Source organism: Urocitellus parryii, chromosome 3 (assembly GCF_045843805.1).
Source record: "Urocitellus parryii isolate mUroPar1 chromosome 3, mUroPar1.hap1, whole genome shotgun sequence".
NCBI classification, from domain to species: Eukaryota; Metazoa; Chordata; class Mammalia; order Rodentia; family Sciuridae; genus Urocitellus; species Urocitellus parryii.
In genome coordinates, this window is record NC_135533.1 from 90,216,264 (window position 1) to 90,238,413 (window position 22,150).

The 22,150-nt window shown below is 35.6% G+C and overlaps 1 protein-coding gene across 2 annotated transcripts in view; it reads left to right on the forward strand.

The window, feature by feature from the left end:
* Nucleotides 1-22,150, forward strand: part of Bbs9 (Bardet-Biedl syndrome 9) — a 477,419-nt gene that overhangs the window by 140,156 nt on the left and 315,113 nt on the right. For both annotated transcript variants that reach the window (XM_077796775.1, XM_026387599.2), the window contains exons 8-9: nt 1,879-2,062; nt 2,893-3,022. In XM_077796775.1, the coding sequence (XP_077652901.1) occupies nt 1,879-2,062; nt 2,893-3,022 (314 nt within the window). The remainder of the gene's footprint in view (nt 1-1,878; nt 2,063-2,892; nt 3,023-22,150) is intronic.

The window sequence follows — 22,150 nt, forward strand, 5'->3', positions numbered from 1 at the left end:
CAAATGGTAATGATATTTTTATGTTGAATTTTAGTTTACCTTAAGATAGCCTGATTCATCTACCTATGTTCACTCTGCCATTTCCCTCCTATTGATTGTTCGTATATACACACACTGGCAATATCTGTCCTTTTGACCAGCTCTATTTGCATTTCATATCTTCTTTTTTTTTAAAGATGTTTTTAGTTGCTGATGGATATTTATTTATTTATATGTGGTGCTGAGAATCAAACCCAGTGCCTCACACATGCTAGTCAAGCGCTCTACCACTGAGCCACAACCCCAGCCCTCATATCTTCTTTAGATGTTTTAATACCTAAAATAGATAGATTAATACCTGGTCATGTCTTGACAGCCAAAAATCTATCTGCATCTTTAATGTGACTTTTCATTGATCCATTGTTTGTTGATGATAGCCTAACTTTGAGGGCAGGATTAGTTCCTCTGTTCAGATTTTATTTGTGTGAAGTCATCTCATTATCATTCCCATAGGTGATATATGCCCCATCCAGTGTTTTTCAACATGGTATGTCATTGTTCTTTTGCATCTTCTTGATTTAGAGATCTTAATTACTTGGAAGATGTTTTTTAAAAAAACTTTTACATGTTCATTGTACATTTATTACTTCATTATTTTAGGAAGCATTTATTAAACATTGACCATGTTGCCGAAAGAAACACTGTAGAGTACTTCTTGTGTGCAGAGTATCCTATCTATAGCTAGCTTTCTTTCTTTTTTGAGTAATGAAGAATAATTTATTCTACTGTACCAGAATTAAAATAGAATAAAATTTAAAAATGTATATTAAAATAACATGGACATTGGATCCAATAGATTTAGGTTTTGAATTCCAGATTCTGACATCTTAGACAATGCATATCTTTAAGTGAAGTATGTATTATAGACCCTAATTGTTCTATTCCCCTTTCCCTACCCGAAAGCTCACATCCTAGCCATGGTCTCATCATGGACAGAGTGTACTTCCCTGCTTTGGTCTTTGGGCTTGGCCATGTGACTTGGTTTGGTCAGTAGCATATAGACAGAAATAACAGTGTTTCAGGTCCAACGCAGCATAATAGCTTTCTTTCTTTCTTCTTTTTCAATATATATTGTTTTAGTTGTAGATGGACACAATATCTTTATTTTGTTTATTTATTTCTATAGAATCCAGTGCTTCACATGTGTAAGACAAGTACTCTACTGCTGAGCCACAACTCCTGCCCCCACAATAGCTTTCTTATAGGATTTTTTTCAGGGAAGAAGATAGCTTTTTAATGAGTATTTTTGAACAACCAAATAGCTAATAATAATCAAATATCATCTGATAATAGATGGTGCAAAACATGCTAGAGGGCTGTATGGCATGTGTGAGGCACTGGGTTCGATCCTCAGCACCACCTAAAAATAAATAAATAAAATAAAGGTACTGTGTCCATCTACAACTAAAACAAACAAACAAGCAAGCAAGCAAACAAAGAAACCCCCCTAAAAAATCTACTAGAGCTGTTCACAGTTGTCAACCTGTGGCTAAGTACAGGGTGATTTACTATTGTAGTACAGTATGGCCTCTGTGTGGCAAAGTCCATTATGGTTTAATGTGCCTGTTTGAAGGGTTCCTTTGTCTGTAACTCTGCATTTATACTGATCAATTGGCTAAAATAAAAGGTTAATTTGAATATAAAAAAATCCTGCTAGAGTTTGTAAAGTAGCAAAATACAGTGATAAAAAACAACCCCCCCCCAAAAAAAATTAATGAAGCCTAGCTAGTTTTTATATTCTGCTTTGATATAAAGCAGTTTCTTAATTTGTATTGATATGAGAATGAGTGAAATGTTCTGTTTTTAGCAACTAACCTGATTATGGGTTTTGCTTTGCAGGTGGATTGGGCTCTAAATATTGGCGAGCAAGCCCTTGATATATGTATTGTCTCTTTCAATCAGTCAGCATCTTCTGTTTTTGTTCTGGGTGAGAGAAACTTTTTTTGTCTTAAGGATAATGGACAAATTCGATTCATGAAGAAGCTTGATTGTAGCCCGAGTTGCTTTCTCCCATATTGCTCAGGTGTGTAGAAAGATTTTCTTTTATCTTTTCCATATTTCAAGGCTATATTTTATATATATCAGAAAAATCCACACTCATACACATATTTTAAACATCTAAGATAATAGTTCTGTGCTGAACATGTAATGGAAATTTTAACTTTCAAAGTAAGTTTGATATAAAACACACAATTTGTTTTGTGAGTCATTTTACTTTGTACAAAATGACTTATAGAATTGGCCGCTAGCATACATTAATGCTTTCCATAATGTCACTCTTCAAGATGCTTCCAAGAGAACATGGGACAGTTTTATAAACAGTAGTAATGTATAATAGAATGACTTATCCATAGTGAATCATTAGCCAAAATGTGTTAAAATGTTAACGAAATTTATACTTCTTATTTATTTATTTAGTTTTGTACCAGGGTTTGAACTCAGGGGTGCGTAACCACCGAGCCCCTTTTTAAAAATTTATTCTATTTTTGTTAAATTTTGAAACAGTTCTCACTAAGTTGTTCAGGGCCTCACTAAATTGCTGAAACTAGATTCAAAGTTGTGAACCTCCTGCCTCAACCTCCCCAGCTGCTGGAATTATAGGCGAGTGCCACTGAGCCTGGAAAATTATACTTTTTTAGATAAATGGTCACTATAGTTTGCAAGTCTGCAAACTGTTTTTTTATATTGGTAGCTTGAAATTGAAAAATGATATCTTTTATTGTTTAAAATCTTTATGCACTAAATTCAAGCTGTTAGAATTAATTTGTATCTTAAATCCTCTAAAAGAAATATAATATACTGTTTCAAATGATTATTTCCTTAGTATTCTCTTTCTGTATTTTCAACCTGCAGTTTCTGAAGGAACAATAAATACTTTGATTGGAAACCATAAAAACATGTTGCATGTTTATCAGGATGTGACACTGAAGTGGGCTACTCAACTTCCCCATATTCCTGTGGCAGTAAGAGTGGGCTGTTTTCAGTAAGTTGTTTCATTTAACATAATTTTATTAAATGTTAAGAAATTCCATGGAAATTTTATAAAATAATGGCTGATGATTTTACTAAAAAATGACAAGTGACATTGTAGTGTGGATGTCAGTAATCAAAATATTTAAAATTCAACTTTTATTGAAAAAGAATATGAAAAAGCCTTAATTTGCACCATTATTTTAATTTAGAATTTCTAAAAAGATGTCCCTTATAAATTAAAGGTGAAAGCTGTTGAGATACCAAGAAAGTGATTTGCCTGATAGATTATTTTCTTTAAAATTTATTTTCTATTTTTAATTTTTTATTTGTTTAAATCAGTTATACATGACAGTAGAATGCACTATGCACTTATATACTTTGATATATCATACATAGATGGGATATAATTTTTCATTTTTCTGAGTATACATATTACATGTATGAAGACTTGCATTGGGTGTCAACATACTTTATATACAAACAGATACAAAAATTGTGGTATACAAACAGAGACATGAAAAATTGTGATATATATGTGTATTAAGAATTGTAATGCAAACAAAAAGAGTACATGTATAATAGCATAATTTGGCGTGAACATACTTTATATACAGAGTTATGAAAAATTGTGCTGTATATGGGTAATAATGAGTGTAATGCATTCCACTATTGTCATATATTGAAAAAAAAGGAATTGTAATACAAAAAAAAAAAAGAATAGCATTACCTTAGATTAGGTAGAGGGAAGTGAAAGGAGGGGAAGGCAGGGGATGTGGGGATAAGAAAGATGGTAGAATGAAACAGACATTATTATTTTATGTATATATATGACTGTATGACCAATGTGGTTCTACAATATGTATACTCAGTAAAATTTGTTTTATTTAAAATAAACAAGAATTTCTTCTTATAGTATTGGATGGATATCATTTAGAGATCATTTACTGCCAGTGTTCATGGGGTTTGAACTTATTTTTATTATGTTAAGTGATCCATCACTGCTAATGTCATGTGCTTAAACAGTTTATATTTTAAGAATCATAGTATACTGTTTTGCATTTAAAATGAAAAACAAAATCTATCTTAACATCAAAGTTCCAAAATTTATCAGATAGGAGAAAGATCTTGTTTTTTAATGCGTAATTTTTCAAGGTCATTAGTATAAAAGGCAAGATCCTGACAAGGATCTTATGATCTTGTGACAAGACAAAACCTTGTCTAAATTTTTTTAGATTTCTGACGTGCTCACTTCTACTCATTTAGAATATTTTGTGCACATTTACAAAAATGGTATGTAGAGTTGGGTGTGTAATATTATTGTTGAAATTCAGTGAGGAGGTATTAGTATTTGTATTTATGCTCATCCTAAAGCCTACATATTGGAAAATAACAGTGTTTTGAAATACTGAATATTTTTAAAAGAGATTACTTCCTTATGTTTTATGAGTAAGGACTATCATAAAGTTATAATTTCTGTGTACTTAACAGGAATAATAGTTTTTCTGTATCTGAAGAATAATTTAAAAATTTGAAATTGGCTTTTACAATGTCCACCAGATGGTCTTTTTAAGTCCAACCAAACAGACTCAGCAGACATTTTGTATTAGATTTACTTAGAAGGATTTAGAACAGGAAAAACATCTTGCCAGCAGGGCAAAATCAGGTATTTCTCTTCTGGGAGAGTAATTCTTACAGCAGTCCATATATTCATCCAAGAACTGTTCTCTTTGGCCCCACAAATGACAGCTCAGGTGCAAGAAGACAGATCCACACTGGTGGGTCTGTGGCCCATCTTGGCTTATCATCTTCATGCTCTTTAGGAGCCAATATCTTTAAATACTTAAAAGTCAATGTGGTTTTAGGGTATATTTTGGGCATGGGAAGAGTGATGGAAAGAAACACTTTATTGAGAACATTTAGTTGAAATACGTATTTTACATATATATTACATATAGGACTTTCAAGAGCCACCTTTCACCTTACTTAAGAAAATGTACAGATATGGCTTCTCAGCAGATATATATTGTAAATTTTTAGTTTCTGATACACTTGCAATTTAAAAATAAAGAGTACAGTAATACTAATTTATCATAAGAAATTAAATTTCCATATAGTGTGCATTATGGTGTTTATATTCAACTTTAGCATGTCATATTGTATTATCGGCACCAGTATTTGTGAGGGAATTGACACAGTTAACACATTATATATTAATTGTTAATATATAATAAATATTAACATAATATAACATTAATAAGGAATAATAAATTCTAATTATTCAATTGAAGATATATCTTTTATATATATATATAGAGAGAGAGAGATAGATAGATAGATAGATATGTGTTTAGTTATTTTTTTAGTTTTTTAAGTGGACACAATATCTTTATTTTATTTTTATGTGATGCTGAGGATTGAACCCAGTGCCTCCTGCACGCTAGGTGAACTCTACCACTGAGCCATAACCCCAGCCCAAGATCTTTTTAAAATATACTTTATTATTTTTTTGGTTTTATTTACTTATTTATAAAATTTGTTCTTTTCAGTTATACATGAGAGTGAATGTATTTTGACTTATATAAATGGAGTATAACTTCCAATTTTTGTGGTTGTATATGATGTGGAGTTACACTGATTGTGTATTCACATAAGAACACAGGAAAGTTATGTTCATTATTTTTAATACACTTTAAAAGGAAAAGATTAGACTATTTTTGAAAGAATTTTATGGTAACTTTATTAGAATTTTAGAAGTAATTATTACTTAGCTATAACATATTTATATTTAGAAGTTATTTGAAATTATAAGAACTGAAATAACTTCCCTCCTGCTTTTTATTACCTTTGGGATTAAACCTTTTTGGTGGAAGCTTTCTTGGCTGGAAGTGTTTATTTATAAAGGAAATTGCTGCTATTTCAATTTTTTTCAATGAATAAGAAATATTCGATTTGGATCAAGTTGGTGCAATTATACTTAATAACAGCATTTTACTCAGAAACTAAGATGCTTTTATTTCCTTTTACTCCCACCAACTTGGCAGCCCTAATCCTTTCTACCTTGTTTATTATATGCTAATTCTAAATCTGTCTGTGTTTCCTTGTTCTTTTACAGTTAAACTTTGTTCTTGGTTAGATAGTATTCTTTTATTTTAATTATTGTTTTGTGGGTTAGATTATAGAAATATGAAATCAATATATGGGTTACAGAATCAGGAGAGCCTTAATGTGATAATGCTCTTTAAATTCTTAGCTATTACTGATTCTTCTTATTGCATGAAGTAACTAAGTAAGTCTTGCTGAGCAAGACCTCTGCTGTGGTCTGTTTCCCAAATGGCATATAACGATGATCGTCTTTTATCGGTTACATTATCCTCTCTAGTGATATCAAATATTCCTAAAAGTGGAAGTCTATTTGAGTAAAATTTCAAAGTGATGAGAATCTTTCCAAACTTTAGCTGGCAGCCTATAGCCACAGTACTTTAAAATCTTACTGCAGCTCATTTTATAGTATAAACAATTTGGTGTGGTATTTTGGTGTTTTTCTTTGCAGGCTATGCCCACAATAGTAACTTATTCTTTTTTTTTAATAGTCACTTATTTTAACTTTGGTATTTCACATTTTAATCTTTAGCTTTCATTGATGTAGTATTCTTGACTAGAGTGTTTTTCCGTTTCTTCCTTGGCTTTTCAAATTTCTTTCTTAGAGTCCTAGCTCAATTCACATAAGTAAGTCTTCCCTCTCTGCCATGGACTCCTCTTAATTTCTATCATATTCATAATTATGTTGGTGACTGCAGTTTAATTTTCCTAACTCTCCAACTAGACCATGCACTTGTTTTCCATCTTTGCATGTCATACTGAAAATCATAAAGCTGAATGTAGCTTGGTAAATATTTAACAGTCATTGTGATTTGTGTTTATACATCAGGGGATATTTTCTCATCCTAGAAAGATCTTATCTCCTAGAAAGATGTTTTGATTGAAAACCCTTTTTAAAAATATGAACAAAACTGAGACACAGAGGGAAGGATATTACTTCTTTGAAAATCACATTTATTAGGAGACCATTTTAAAATTTAAAGTGACCTTTTTCTTAAACAGCTGTAGAGGTGAGAAGTTCAGGTGAGTTAGGATAAAATAGGTTGCTTCAACTATGTAGGTTAGTAACAGATGTCTGCAGTTTTCTGGTTTATATAGAACCTGTGTTTCTGAACCAGATTAGGCCAAAGTTGAGATTAGGGAGGAAGAATGAAACAACTTTCTACCTTTGTTGAGATGAAATGAAGCTGGAGTCTGGTATGAGCTAAAGTTGGATTTTTGGCTTCATTTACATGGTACTTAGTCTAAATTCCTTTTAAGTTTTGGATTTACAACTTGTAGAGTTGTTTTTTTCTTTCCTCCTGCCATTATCCCTTTCCTTTCTCTTTTCAGTGATTTTTGTGCCTCTGTGTGTGTTCTCTGTTTCTGCATGACTGTTTTAGTTAACTATTGGAGGGATCGCTCTGAAGGCTGTTGCTATATTATTTTATATATTTCAGAAGAATCTTAGGATCATATTCTTAAATTGCAGAAAAAAATCTAGTAAGGAATTAGACTGGAATAATACTGAATTTCTCTCCATGGTAAATCTGTTTAAATTCCTGTTATTTCCCAAAACTAATTTCTCTCTTCAAGCTAGAAATGAAGTGATATTTTTTTAATTAAAAAATAGAATGTCAAAATTTTTAAAAGGATAAATTTCTCCAATGGTTGCTGAATTCTTGTTTTTTTTTTTCATATCAAATACTGCTATCTCTAATTGTTGAATATCCACTACCCTCCCTGACCAGTTCATGTTTGGTTTGTTTTGCATAGTGTTCCTTATGGCCAAATTCTAGTATAAGAAGGAATTTACTGTTCCATGAAACTCGACATAGTGGGTTTTGACATTAACATGATTGTTTTCTTGATTTTGCTCTTGCCTATCTTAATGTTGTGTTTGTATTCTTTTAGTGATTTTCTAGAAATTGTGTTTTTGGTCATAACTGGTGCTTTTGACATTCTAATTAAATTAAGTTTAATTTAGCTCATTTTACTCTGTTTAAGCTCACTGAATTTCATTGTCCACCATTATGTTTTTCCTAAGAAATCCAGCTCCTTCCCCCACTGTTTGCTTGTTGGTTAATTTTCTTGTCTCTTTTTGATTTGCCTTTTTGATCTATTTGGGAGGTTTAAAAAATCTTATTTTTGTATTAGTAATGATCAATCCGTTTTTAAGAAACCTGTGGCTTAAGCAGCATAAGAGTATATAATTTTGGTTTTGGATCACAAGTACTGGGGCAAGAAAACTGCTGTCTTTTATGGGCCTCTACCAGAAATGGGTTTATTAGGGCCTGGTGGGCCTGCTAATGATATCATTTTCTTAACATAAGAGTTGTAGGGAATGGAAGAGCAGAATTATGTGATATTTAGGAATATTTTTTTCTGCCTCTTGTTGGTACCTTAGTATCTGTGATTTGGACAAATTGTTTCTGTCAGTCCCATTGAAGAATTTTTTTTGGGGGGTGTAAAATGGGTTATATTATTTTTGAAGCTCATTATTACTTTCATGCATCTATTTCCATTGTGTGCTATCAAAGGTCCTTAATGAAATGACCTCCAAATTTTATATTGATTGATTAAACTGGAGAAGCACAAGAATTGTGTTTGTATTGTCTCTACAGTCATGTGTCTAAGCCAACATTGACATATGGCCTATCATTTGGTGTGCTACTTTTCATAAGCTGCAGTATGGCTACTTTAATACTTTTATTTAGGCTGAAAAGATTTGTGGTAATTGTATAAATTATATAGATAAAATAAAGGTCCCATCTTTGTTATCTGTCAATTGGGGTTGTTATTCTCAGAAAATTCTTCTTATGAAGGTTAGAAATCTTCTACTTGAACTCGTGATTTTATTATCATTTTATTTTATGCAGTAATGTAAAATATAACATCTTTATTCTCATAGGTGTATAACAGTAATTACAGTTCCAGATTGTTCAATTTTGTTACATTCCATAGTAAATCTGTTTAATTTTCCTGTCAAAGATTTTAGAAACACTGAATAGCGAAATATAAGGAGTTGCACTTAGAATGCTGGTTGTGTTTATCATTTTGTTTTCTAAATTGTTTAGTGATAGAACTCTACTTATGGTAATAAGTAGAGTATGTATTTCCACAGGAAAAACTTCTTTAGTTATACTGTCATTGAGGCTGTAAATGTTTCTTTTTTTTAATTTATTTTTATTTTTTTATTTTTATTTTTTTAAAATTTTTTAAATTGTTGGTCGTTCAAAACATTACATAGTTCTTAATACATCATATTTCACAATTTGATTCAAGTGGGTTATGAACTCCCAATTATACCCCATATACAGATTGCTGAATCACATCAGTTACCCTTCCATTGATTGACAAATTGCCTTTCTAGTGTCTGATGTATTCTGCTGTCTGTCCTATTCTCTACTATCCCCCTCCCCTCCCCTCCCCTCCCCTCCCCTCCCCTTTCTCTCTCTACCCCTTCTACTGTAAATCATTTCTTCGATTTGTATTATCTTGTCTGACCCCTCCTTTCCTCTTATATGTCCTTATGTATAACCCTGAGGATCGCCTTCCATTTCCATGCGATTTCCCTTCTCACTCCCTTTCCCTCCCACCTCTCATCCCTGTTTAATGTAAATCTTCTTCTCAAGCTCTTCGTCCCTACCCTGTCCTTGTTTACTCCCCTTATATCAAAGGGGTCATTTGGTATTTGTTTTTTAAAGATTGACTGGCTTCACTTAGCATAATCTGCTCTAATGCCATCCATTTCCCTCCAAATTCTATGATTTTGTCATTTTTTAATGCAGAGTAATACTCCATTGTGTATAAATGCCACATTTTTTTTATCCATTCATCTATTGAAGGGCATCTAGGCTGATTCCACAATCTTGCTATCGTGAATTGTGCTGCTATGAACATCGATGTAGCAGTGTCCCTGTAGCATGCTCTTATTAGGTCTTTAGGGAATAGACCGAGAAGGGGAATAGCTGGGTCAAATGGTGGTTCCATTCCCAGCTTTCCAAGAAATCTCCATACTGCTTTCCAAATTGGCTGCACCAATTTGCAGTCCCACCAGCAATGAACAAGAGTGCCCTTTTCCCCACATCCTCTCCAGCACTTATTGTTGTTTGACTTCCTAATGGCTGCCAATCTTACTGGAGTGAGATGGTATCTTAGGGTAGTTTTGATTTGCATTTCTCTGACTGCTAGAGATGGTGAGCATTTTTTCATGTACTTATTGATTGATTGTATGTCCTCCTCTGAGAAGTGTCTGTTCAGGTCTTTGGCCCATTTATTGATTGGGTTATTTGTAATCTTATTGTCTAATTTTTTGAGTTCTTTGTATATTCTGGTTATTAGGGCTCTATCTGAAGTGTGTGGAGTAAAGATTTGTTCCCAGGATGTAGGCTCCCTGTTTATCTCTCTTATTGTTTCTTTTGCTGAGAAAAAACTTTTTAGTTTGAGTAAGTCCCATTTGTTGATTCTAGTTGTTAACTCTTGCGCTATGGGTGTCCTATTGAGGAATTTGGGGCCTGATCCCACAGTATGTAGATCATAACCAACTTTTTTTTCTATCAGATGCCGTGTCTCTGATTTAATATCAAGCTCCTTGATCCATTTTGTGTTAACTTTTGTGCATGGCGAGAGATAGGGATTCAGCTTCTTTTTGATGAAAATGGATTTCCAGTTTTCCCAGCACCATTTGTTGAAGATGCTGTCCTTCCTCCATTGCATGCTTTTAGCCCCTTTATCAAATATAAGATAGTTGTAGTTTTGTGGATTGGTTACTGTGTCCTCTATTCTGTACCATTGGTCCACCCACCTGTTTTGGTACCAGTACCATGCTGTTTTAGTTACTATTGCTCTGTAGTATAGTTTGAAGTCTGGAATCGCTATACTGCCTGATTCACACTTCCTGCTTAGCATTGTTTTTGCTATTCTGGGTCTTTTATTATTCCATATGAATTTCATGATTCTTTTATCTATTTCTACAAGAAATGCTGTTGGGATTTTGATTGGCATTGCATTGAACTTATAGAGAACTTTTGGTAATATCGCCATTTTGATGATGTTGGTTCTGCCTATCCATGAGCAGGGTATATTTTTCCATCTTCTAAGGTCTTCTTCTATATCTTTCTTTAGTGTTCTGTAATTTTCATTGTATAAATCTTTCACCTCTTTTGTTAGGTTGATTCCCAAGTATTTTATTTTTTGGGGGGATATTGTGAACGGAGTAGTTTTCCTCATTTCCGTTTCAGAGGATTTGTCGCTGATATACAGGAATGCCTTTGATTTATGCGTGTTGATCTTATATCCTGCCACTTTGCTGAATTCATTTATTAGCTCTAATAGCTTCTGTGTAGACCCTTTTGGGTCTGCTAGGTATAGAATCATATCATCTGCAAATAGTGATAATTTAAGTTCTTCTTTTCCTATTTTTATGCCTTTAATTTCTTTCGTCTGTCTAATTGCTCTGGCCAGTGTTTCGAGGACTATGTTGAACAGAAGTGGTGAGAGAGGGCATCCCTGTCTTGTACCAGATCTTAGAGGGAATGCCTTCAATTTTTCTCCATTCAGAATGATGCTGGCCTGTGGCTTATCATAGATTGCTTTTACAATGTTGAGGTATGATCCTGTTATCCCTAATTTTTCTAGAGTTTTGAACATAAAGGGATGCTGTACTTTGTCGAATGCTTTTTCTGCATCTATTGAGATGATCATATGGTTTTTATTTTTAAGTCTATTGATGTGGTGAATAACATTTATTGATTTCCGTATATTGAACCAGCCTTGCATCCCAGGGATGAATCCTACTTGATCATGTTGTATAATTTTTTTGATATGTATTTGAATCCGATTCGCCAGAATTTTATTGAGGATTTTTGGGTCAAGGTTCATTAGAGATATTGGTCTGTAGTTTTCTTTCTTTGAAGTGTCTTTGTCTGGTTTCGGAATCAGGGTGATGTTGGCCTCGTAGAATGAATTTGGAAGTTCTCCCTCTTTTTCTATTTCCTGAAATAGCTTGAAAAGTATTGGTGTTAGTTCCTCTTTAAAGGTTTTGTAAAACTCTGCTGTATACCCATCCGGTCCTGGGCTTTTCTTAGTTGGTAGTCTTTTGATGGTTTCTTCTATTTCCTCTATTGTTATTGGTCTGTTTAGGTTGTCAATATCCTCCTGACTCAATCTGGGCAGATCATAAGACTTAAGGAATTTATCTATGCCTTCACTATCTTCTATTTTATTGGAGTATAAGGATTCAAAATAATTTCTGATTATCTTCTGTATTTCTGAAGTGTCTGTTGGGATATTGCCTTTTTCATCCCGTATGCTAGTAATTTGGGTTCTCTCTCTTCTTCTCTTCGTTAGCATGGCTAAGGGTCTGTCAATTTTATTTATTTTTTCAAAGAACCAACTTTTAGTTTTGTCAATTTTTTCAATTGTTTCTTTTGTTTCAATTTCATTAATTTCAGCTCTGATTTTAATTATTTCTTGCCTTCTACTTCTTTTTCTGTTGTTTTGCTCTTCTTTTTCTAGGATTTTGAGATGAAGTATGAGATCATTTATTTGTTGGTTTTTTCTTTTTTTGAGGAATGAACTCCAAGCAATGAATTTTCCTCTTAGAACTGCTTTCAATGTGTCCCATAGATTCCGATATGTTGTGTCTGTGTTTTCATTTGACTCTAGGAAGTTTTTAATTTCCTCCTTGATGTCTTCTAAAACCCATTGATCACTCAGCAACCTATTGTTCATTCTCCAAGTGATGCTTGATTTTTCCTTCCTTCTTTTATCATTGATTTTCAGTTTCATTCCATTATGATCAGATAAGATGCATGGTATTATCTCTACCCCTTTATATTGTCTAAGAGTTGCCCTGTGACATAATATATGGTCTATTTTTGAGAAGGTTCCATGTGCTGCTGAGAAAAAAGTGTAACTACTTGATGTTGGGTGGTATAGTCTATATATGTCAATTAAGTCTAGGTTGTTAATTGTGTTATTGAGTTCTATAGTTTCCTTATTTAACTTTTGTTTGGAAGATCTGTCCAGTGGTGAGAGAGGTGTGTTGAAGTCTCCCATGATTATTGTATGTTGGTCTATTAGACTCTTGAACTTGAGAAGAGTTTGCTTGATGAATACAGCTGCACCATTATTTGGGGCATATATATTTATGATTGTTATGTCTTGTTGGTGTATGGTTCCCTTGAGCAGTATGAAGTGTCCTTCTATATCCCTTTTGATTAGCTTTGGCTTGAAATCTATTTTATTAGATATGAGTATGGACACTCCTGCTTGTTTCCGAGGTCCATATGAGTGGTATGATTTTTCCCAGCCTTTCACCTTCAGTCTATGAATATCTTTTCCTATCAGATGCGTCTCCTGTAGACAGCATATTGTTGGGTCTTGTTTTGTGATCCATTCTACTACCCTGTGTCTCTTAATTGGTGAGTTTAAGCCATTAACATTTAGGGTAATTATTGAGATATGGTTTGTTCTTCTATCCATATTTGTTTATTGATGTTACTAATCCTGATTTGTTATCCTCTTTGACTACTTTCCCCCCTTTACTGTCCTACCTCCCATTGTTGGTTTTCAATGTTATTTTCCATTTCCTCTTCCTGTAATGTTTTGCCAAGGATTTTTTGAAGAGATGGTTTTCTAGCTGCGAATTCTTTTAACTTTTGTTTATCGTGGAAGGTTTTAATTTCATCTTCTAATCTGAAGCTTAATTTCGCCGGATACACGATTCTTGGTTGGAGCCCATTGTCTTTCAGTGTTTGAAATATGTTATTCCAGGATCTTCTAGCTTTCAGAGTCTGTGTTGAGAGATCAGCTGTTATCCTGATTGGTTTACCCCTAAATGTAATCTGCTTTCTTTCTCTTGCAGCTTTTAAAATTCTCTCCTTATTCTGTATGTTGGACATTTTCATTATAATGTGTCTAGGTGTGGATCTCTTATGATTTTGCACATTCGGCGTCCTGTAGGCTTCTAGGATTTTGGAATCTGTCTCATTCTTCAAGTCTGGGAAGTTTTCTCGTATTATTTCACTGAATAGACTTTTTATTCCTTTGGTTTGGAGCTCTGTGCCTTCCTGTATCCCAATGACTCTTAAATTTGGTCTTTTGATATTATCCCATAATTCTTGGATGTTCTGCTCATGGTTTCTTAGCAGACTTGCTGAGTTGTCTATGTTCTTTTCCAGTTGAAATACTTTGTCTTCATTGTCTGATGTTCTCTCTTCTAAGTGATCTACTCTGCTGGTAGTATTCTCAATTGAGTTTTTAAGTTGGTTTATTGTTTCCTGCATTTCTAGAATTTCTATTTGTTTGTTTTTTATTACCTCTATCTCCCTATGAAATTGATCTTTTACTTCCTGGATTTGTTTGTCAATGTGATCTTTCATTGTCTGATTTTGCTGTCTCATGTCTTCCTTGAGACTCCAGATCATCTGAAGCATATAAATCCTGATCTCTTTATCTGACATTCCATCTGTTGCAGCTATTACATCTTCTAAAGTTGAGTTGACCTGCATTGCTTGTGGTCCTTTCTTTCCTTGTCTTTTCATACTGCTCGCGTTTCTTTCTGCTTGGTGCAACTGTTGTGTTTTTGAAATTTACCCCCTATTTCTTTATGTTGCTCTTGTATAGTTGGGAAGTCTCCCTTGCAGGGCGGGTATTGGCTGTGCTCCTCCTCTAATTATGGTGGTCTGTCTACCCCGCTGATCGGTCGCAGGTCTGCCCCCGCTGGGGCTCGGGTGGTGGCTTTGCTCTGCCCCCACTCCAATTGTGGTAACGTAACTACCACGCCCTGGGGTCGTTGGTCCTGATCTGGATGTGGGTGGCGGCTCTGCTGGGCCCCCACTCCAATTGGTGTGACGAGTCTACCGTGCTGGCAGACCAGTAGGCCGGTGGGTCGCAGTTCTGCACAGCCCCCACTCCCAATGGGGGTACCTGACTACCTCTCCAACGGGTCGCTGAGCCCCCTCCGGACCCGGGCGGCGACCCTGCTCCACCCCCACTCCAACCAGTGTGACGCGACTGCCTCGGTGTTACGTGTCCACCACGCTGGCAAGCTACCTGGCCTGTCTTGCCAGTTGGCGGCAGGTCTGCCTGCCCTGCTTGCTCGGATGTCAGCTCTGCACAGCCTCTACTCCAAATGAGGTTACTTGGCTACCGCGCCTCGGAATCGCTGGTCCTATTCTAGGCGTGGGCGGCTGCTCTCTTCAGCCCCAGCTGCGTTTGGGGTGTCATGGTACCACGCCGGCGGGTCACTTGGCCTGCTCTGAGCGCAGGTGAAAGCTCCACTCTGCCCCTACAGCACCCCGCCGGACCCTGATTGAGAAGCAGTCACTGCCGGTTCCCTAGCCTTGGGCCAAAGCAGCTTAGGTAGCCACAACCCCGCCTCTCCGATCCCGAAACACTCTCCGCAATTTTACATAATGCCCTATTAGTAATTGTTGTATTCTGCTACCTTTCCTATCCCCTGCTATCCCCCCTCCCCTTCCCTCACATCTTCTCTCTCTACCCCATCTACTGTAATTCATTTCTCTCCTTGATTATTTCCCCATTCCCCTCACAACCCCTTATATGTAATTTTGTATAGCAATGAGGGTCTCCCTTCATTTCCATGCAATTTCCCTTTTCTCTCCCTTTCCCACCCATCTCATGTCTCTGTTTAATGTTAATCTTTTCTTCCTGCTCTTCCTCCCTGCTCTGTTCATAGTTGTTCTCATTATATCAAAGAAGACATTTGGTATTTGTTTTTTAGGGATTGGATAGCTTCACTAAACATAATCTGCTCTAGTGCCATCCATTTCCCTGCAAATTCCATGATTTTGTCATTTTAAGTGCTGCATAATATTCCATGGTATATAAATGCCACATTTTTTTTATCCATTCATCTATTGAAGGGCATCTGCGTTGGTTCCACAGTCTAGCTATTGTGAATTGTGGTGCTATGAACATCGATGTGGCAGTATCCCTGTAGCATGCTCTTTTAAGGTCCTCAGGGAATAGTCCGAGAAGGGCAATAGCAGGGCCAAATGGTGGATCCATTCCCAGCTTTCCCAGGAATCTCCATACTGCTTTCCAAATTGGCCGCACCAATTTGCAGTCCCACCAGCAATGCACAAGAGTATCCTTTTCCCCACATCCTCGCCAGCACTTGTTGTTGTTTGACTTCATAGTGGCTGCCAATCTTACTGGAGTGAGATGTATCTTAGGGTGGTTTTGATTTGCATTTCTCTGACTGCTAGAGATGGTGAGCATTTTTTCATGTACTTGTTGATTGATTGTATGTCCTCCTCTTAGAAGTGTCTGTTCAGGTCCTTGGCCCATTTGTTGATTGGGTTATTTGTTATCTTATTGTCTACTTTTTTGAGTTCTTTGTATACTCTGGATATTAGGGCTCTATCTGAAGTGTGAGGAGTAAAAATTTGTTCCCATGATGTAGGCTCCCTATTTACCTCTCTTATTGTTTCTCTTGCTGAGAAAAAACTTTTTAGTTTAAGTAAGTCCCATTTGTTGATTCTTGTTATTAACTCTTGTGCTATGGTTGTTTTATTATGGAATTTGGAGCCCGACTCCACAATAGGTAGATCGGAGCCAACTTTTTCTTCTATCAGACTCAGAGTCTCTGATTTGATATCAGGCTCCTTGATCCATTTTGAGTTAACTTTTGTGCATGGCGAGAGAAAGGGATTCAGTTTCATTTTGTTGCATATGGATTTCCAGTTTTCCCAACACCATTTGTTGAAGATGCTATCCTTCCTCCATTGCATGCTTTTAGCCCCTTTATCAAATATAAGATAGTTGTAATTTTGTGGATTGGTCTCTATGTCCTCTATTCTGTACCATTGCTCCACCCGCCTGTTTTGGTACCAGTACCATGCTGTTTGTACTTCCAGCCATGTTTCCTTATTTATCCTTTTTAAAAAAGTTTAGTTTGTTTCTCCATGATTATCTTTCCCCTCGCCCTCTGTCTTTACCGAGGCACTTCCCACTGATGGTTTTGGTTATTGTTTTTCATTTCTTCCTCGTGTAGTGTTTTGCTCAAAATGCTTTGCAATGCTGGTTTTCTGGCTGCAAATTCTTTTAACTTTTGTTTATCATGAAAGATTTTTATTTCGTTGTCATACCTGAAGCTTAATTTTGCTGGATACAGAATTCTTGGTTGGCATCCATTGTCTTTCAGTCTTTGAAGTACATTGTTCCATGACCTTCTTGCTTTCAGCGTCTGTGATGAAAAATCCGTTGTTAACCTTATTGGTTTACCCCTGAATGCAATCTGCCTCCTTTCTCTTGTAGGTTTTAATATTTTCTCTTTGTTCTGTATATTGAATATCTTCGTAACAATGTGTCTTGGCATTGGTCTACTGTGATTTTGTGTGCTCGGTATCCTGTATGCATCTTCAATTTGTATATCTGTTTCCTTTTTTATTTCTGGAAAGTTTTCTGTAATTATTTCATTCAGCAGGTTTCTCATTCCCTTGGTGTGAATCTCTGTACCTTCTTCTATCCCGATGACTCGTAAGTTTGTTTTTTTTTATGTTATCCCATAACTCTTGGATGTTTTTCTCGTGATTTTTTACCAGCCTTTCTGAGTTGGCTAGACTCTTTTCAAGATGATATATTTTGTCTTCATTATCTGACATTCTGGCTTCTACTTGCTCCACTCTGTTAGTGATATTCTCAATTGAGTTTTTAATTTGGTTTATAGTTTCCTTCATTTCTAGAATTATTGTTTGATTATTTTTTATAATCTCTATCTCCTGATAAATATGCTTAACTTCTTCTTTTATCTGTTTATGTAATTCATTCTCAATGTGTTCTTTCGCTGCTTGAATTTGCTGTCTTGTATCCTCTTTAACGTTCCATTCCATCTGTCTAAGGTGTTCCTTGAGTTCTTTATATGACCATTTTTCTGATGACTCTAGGTCCTCCTGAATATTTAGGCTGTCCTGCATTGTTTGTACTCCTTTTCTTCCTTGCTTTTTCAAGCTGATCATGTTACTTCTTGTTCTGTTTGACTGCTGAGTTACTGTTTACTCTTATGAATTTATTTGATGCTTGGGAGGAAAAGTATTAGAAGGGAAGGGATGAAGTCACTAAAGAGAATGAGAGTAAGCAGGTAGAATTCAAGTAAGGGGGAATAAGAAAACTGAAAAGAAATGAAAAGACAAAAGAAGAAAAAAATAGGAAATAAAAAAAGAAAAAAAAACTAAAAATAATAATAATAATAATAAAATTAAAATTAAAATTAGAAGAAAAAAATTTAAAAAACAACAAGAAAGAAAAATGAAAATGAAAAAAAAAACCCAAATCAAAAAAAAAGAGAAAAAAAACTCTAATAAATGCAGTCTTAGAGTAACCAGGCCAAGTTTCTCCTGTCAATAAGTGGGAACCAATCACTGTGCAGCTGCTCCTTCTCCCAGACTGGGCGAGTCTCCAATCCTGAGTGCCTACGGCCTCCTCTTGTGTCTAATCACTTCCCCACTTTTCCTCTATCCAGGCCCCTGTCACGGGTGCCGCTCACCACAATACTGGCTACACGCCAGGTCTGCTGCTCCCGGGAGCCCTGTTTTCATGAACGACTGGGCACACTCTCCCTGTTTGCCATTCCCTCAGACCCTAAGTTTGTAGAGTTTGGGGCTGAGAATCCTCAGCGAATTTTACTTGCCCTCCGGTAGCCACACCCCCGGTAGCTAGTGCAAGAGACCTCAGTTGTCAGAACTGGTGGGCGCGGTAGCCAGGAGTTCCGCGCTGCGGGTCCCGAGCCATGTCTGATTCCCTGGGTCTGGCTATTGCGCTCACAGGAGAGCTGGGAGGGGCCCTTACGGGAGAGCTTGGAGGGGCCCTTAAGGTTTCCCCGATGTATGGAGAGGGAAGGCTAGGGAATTACACACCTGTAGCCGCAGGTTTCAATGAAGTTATCTCCTCCGCCGCAGTCTGGTGACGTCAGTTCTCTGCCATGGTGGTATCTCTTGCAAATGGCGACAGTTCGTTTCCCTTTGCCGGGTGACCAATGCAACGGGTGGGTCCTTACTGTCTCTCCCAAGCCCCGTTTCAAACCTGTGGCCACTACCTATGAAGGCTCGGTTGGCATTTACCTCCGTAGGATCAGAAGGGCTGACTAATTGTTTCAGCCGGATGGATTAGTGCTGAGTCACAGCTGTTTGTGTGCGGGAAGCAGGCAAACGGGAGCTTGAATTGTGTTCTGAGAGGCCCAGACTGTTGGCCCCAGATCCACGTCAGCTCAGCATTGCCTAGTGATCCTGAGCAAACAGAATTAAATTGTTTATGACTCCCTATGCCCACACAGCTGAAGAGGTCAGAGACTTGATCTCTCCGCGCCCGCCACCATGTTCTCTAATTTCCCATGCATTCTAAAGTGGAGAACTATGTTCAGTGGTTTTCCTGCATCTGTCTATTTATTTATTCAATTCATTCTGGTAGTAGCGATTAAACCCAGGAGCACTTTACCATTGAGATACATCCCTTTCTTTTTTTTTTTAATTTTGAGACAGGGTTTTGGCAGGTTCTTTAGGGGCTCACTAAGTTGCTGAGGCTGCCCTTGAATTTATGATCCTCCTGCCTCAGCTTTCTGAATTGCTGGGATTACAGTATGCACCACTAAGCCCATCTTTGTTTTCCTGCCTTTACATAGAGAAAATTCACTTTGGTTTACTAAAATGCAATTTACTAGTAAAATATGTGTAAAATTAAATTTTTACATGCTTTATTGATGTACAAAAAGTGGCAGATGTCTAGGTAATTTGTTGTGAGTGTATAATATTTAAAACTATAGAGGAAAACTGTAAAAATTCAAAATTAAAGTGTTTTTCAGTGGCAGATGACAACATGTCATTATTGAAGATTAATTCATTTAATTTAGATTAATGTAACATAATGGACTATGTTCTGATTAGAATTTATGTTCTAATGTTGGTAAACCTTGGCTTTCTGCCTTTGCTTTGTATAGAAAGAAAGATTTGTTATTCTTGTGTCCTCTGTATTTCATTGAAAAACTATCTATGATGTTAAAATGTTTTAGAGTGAGCATACTTTAATATTTGTAGATATCCACTATGTAGTATATGTTATAAAGATATTTAATGGACATATATTTATTGGTTAAGTAGAAATGTATTATTTTACCCTAACACTATTCTTGGAGTTCATATGATGATAATAGTTAATATATACTGCTTAGTATGTGTCAGGCCATATCCTGACTGCTTTTCACATACTGACAGATTTAATTATTTCAGGAATAGTTATTATGATTCCAGTTAGTACCATCTGGGATCTTATTGATGAGGAAACATGGGCCTTAGAGAAGTCAAATAATATGTTTCAGTCACAAGTAAACATGTAAACAAATAATCCTATCATACATGGGTTAGTGTTATACTAGAGAGAAGAAGAATATGCTAGGTAGGACCTTCAGAGTATTTAGTCCACCATGCTGCTAGAAGTCCCAGCTCTTTTCATTTCTATCAAAAAAAGTTCAAATTATTGCAAAATGCAGGAAAATAAAAAAAATGAATTTCCTTTTTATAAAAACTTGTAGACAATAAAGCAAGCAAATATATCTGTTAAGGACTACAGTTAGAAAAAAATACTCCACTTTTTGAAGCTTCAACTGTGCCCATACCATGTGAAAGTTGATGGGGCTCATGTGTGGGAGAGCAAGCCACTGGACTATCCAGAGTACTTAAGTTTAAGAGAAATATATGAAAAATTAAAACATAGTCATATTAAGAGTAATGAGGGATGTAATTTAAAAAGTTATCCCACTGTTTTTTCAATTTCTGCAGGCTTCCAGATGGTAGGAAAGGCTTTGTTCTCCCCTTCAACCCATCTGTTGTTCTTTAGTGTAACTGAGTCCACTGCAACTACTGCAAACACTAAGCATCACCATATAAAAAAAGGCAAAATTTAGAACTTATTACACAGTTTTATGGGAAAAAATTACATGAGTCAGAGTTACATATTCCTCTTTGAGTGGTCTAGAAATTTTTTTCTGAGTTGGAATTGAACATTAGAATTTCTTTATTATTGAATTTACTTAAGTTGTAAGTAAGGAATACAGCTATAGGTGATCCATTAAAATTATGCACTTGTTTTATTTCTTTTTCCATATTACATATTTTTGCTAGAAATGGAAATGTATATTACTGTTTTCTATGCAAAAATTTTAAACTTTATTTATTCTAATTTGTTATATATAACAGCAGAATGCAATTCAATTTATATTGCACAAATAGAGCACAGTTTTCATATCTCTGGTTATACACAAAGTAGAGTCACACCATTTGTGTTTTCATACATGTACTTAGAGTAATGATGTCCATCTCATTCCACCATAGTTATAAGTTGCTTTTAGGAAGAGTGTTACCACCTTTCTTATGTTATTTTCCCCAATTACATGATTTCTTTCAGTTTTTATTTATTTCATAAAAATTTATATTAATTTAGAAAAAAATCATCTAAGATTATGTCACATTTGTATTCAGGAAATCCAGCTGTGTATAGAAGTCTTAATTTACCTTTTTATATATTAAGAGGATTTAATGCTGTGCGTTGAGTTTTGCCAGATCTCATTCTTAAATCATTTGAACCATCCAAGTGATATTCACATATCATTAACCAATCGAAAACCATAGTAATATTCACTATCCCTAAAGAGGCCCAGTGAATTCTACAGGATTTGATTTCTTAAAGACAAACTCAACCGAATAGTAGTGTTAGGTGGGGTTTATGTAGAAAGCCATGTAGCATGGAAACAAAATATTTGCTATATCTAAGCTTTTTCCATAGCTGGGATTGGAGTCCTGTGGTGTGTATTCTTTAGGAACACTCTGAGTCTCAAATCTCTGGGGAGAATTGTCATCTCCAGCTAAAGTTTTCCCAGGGAATTGGCTTATAGAATGGATACTTTCTTATGGGGGCCACTCTTAGTTTCTTCTGCTTTACCAGTAAGTTTGTTTTCAACAAATATTGGTTGAATGAACAAATGATGGAGAAATTAATGAAGGCATGGTCTGTAAGCAAATGACTCACTTGAGGGGTCAAG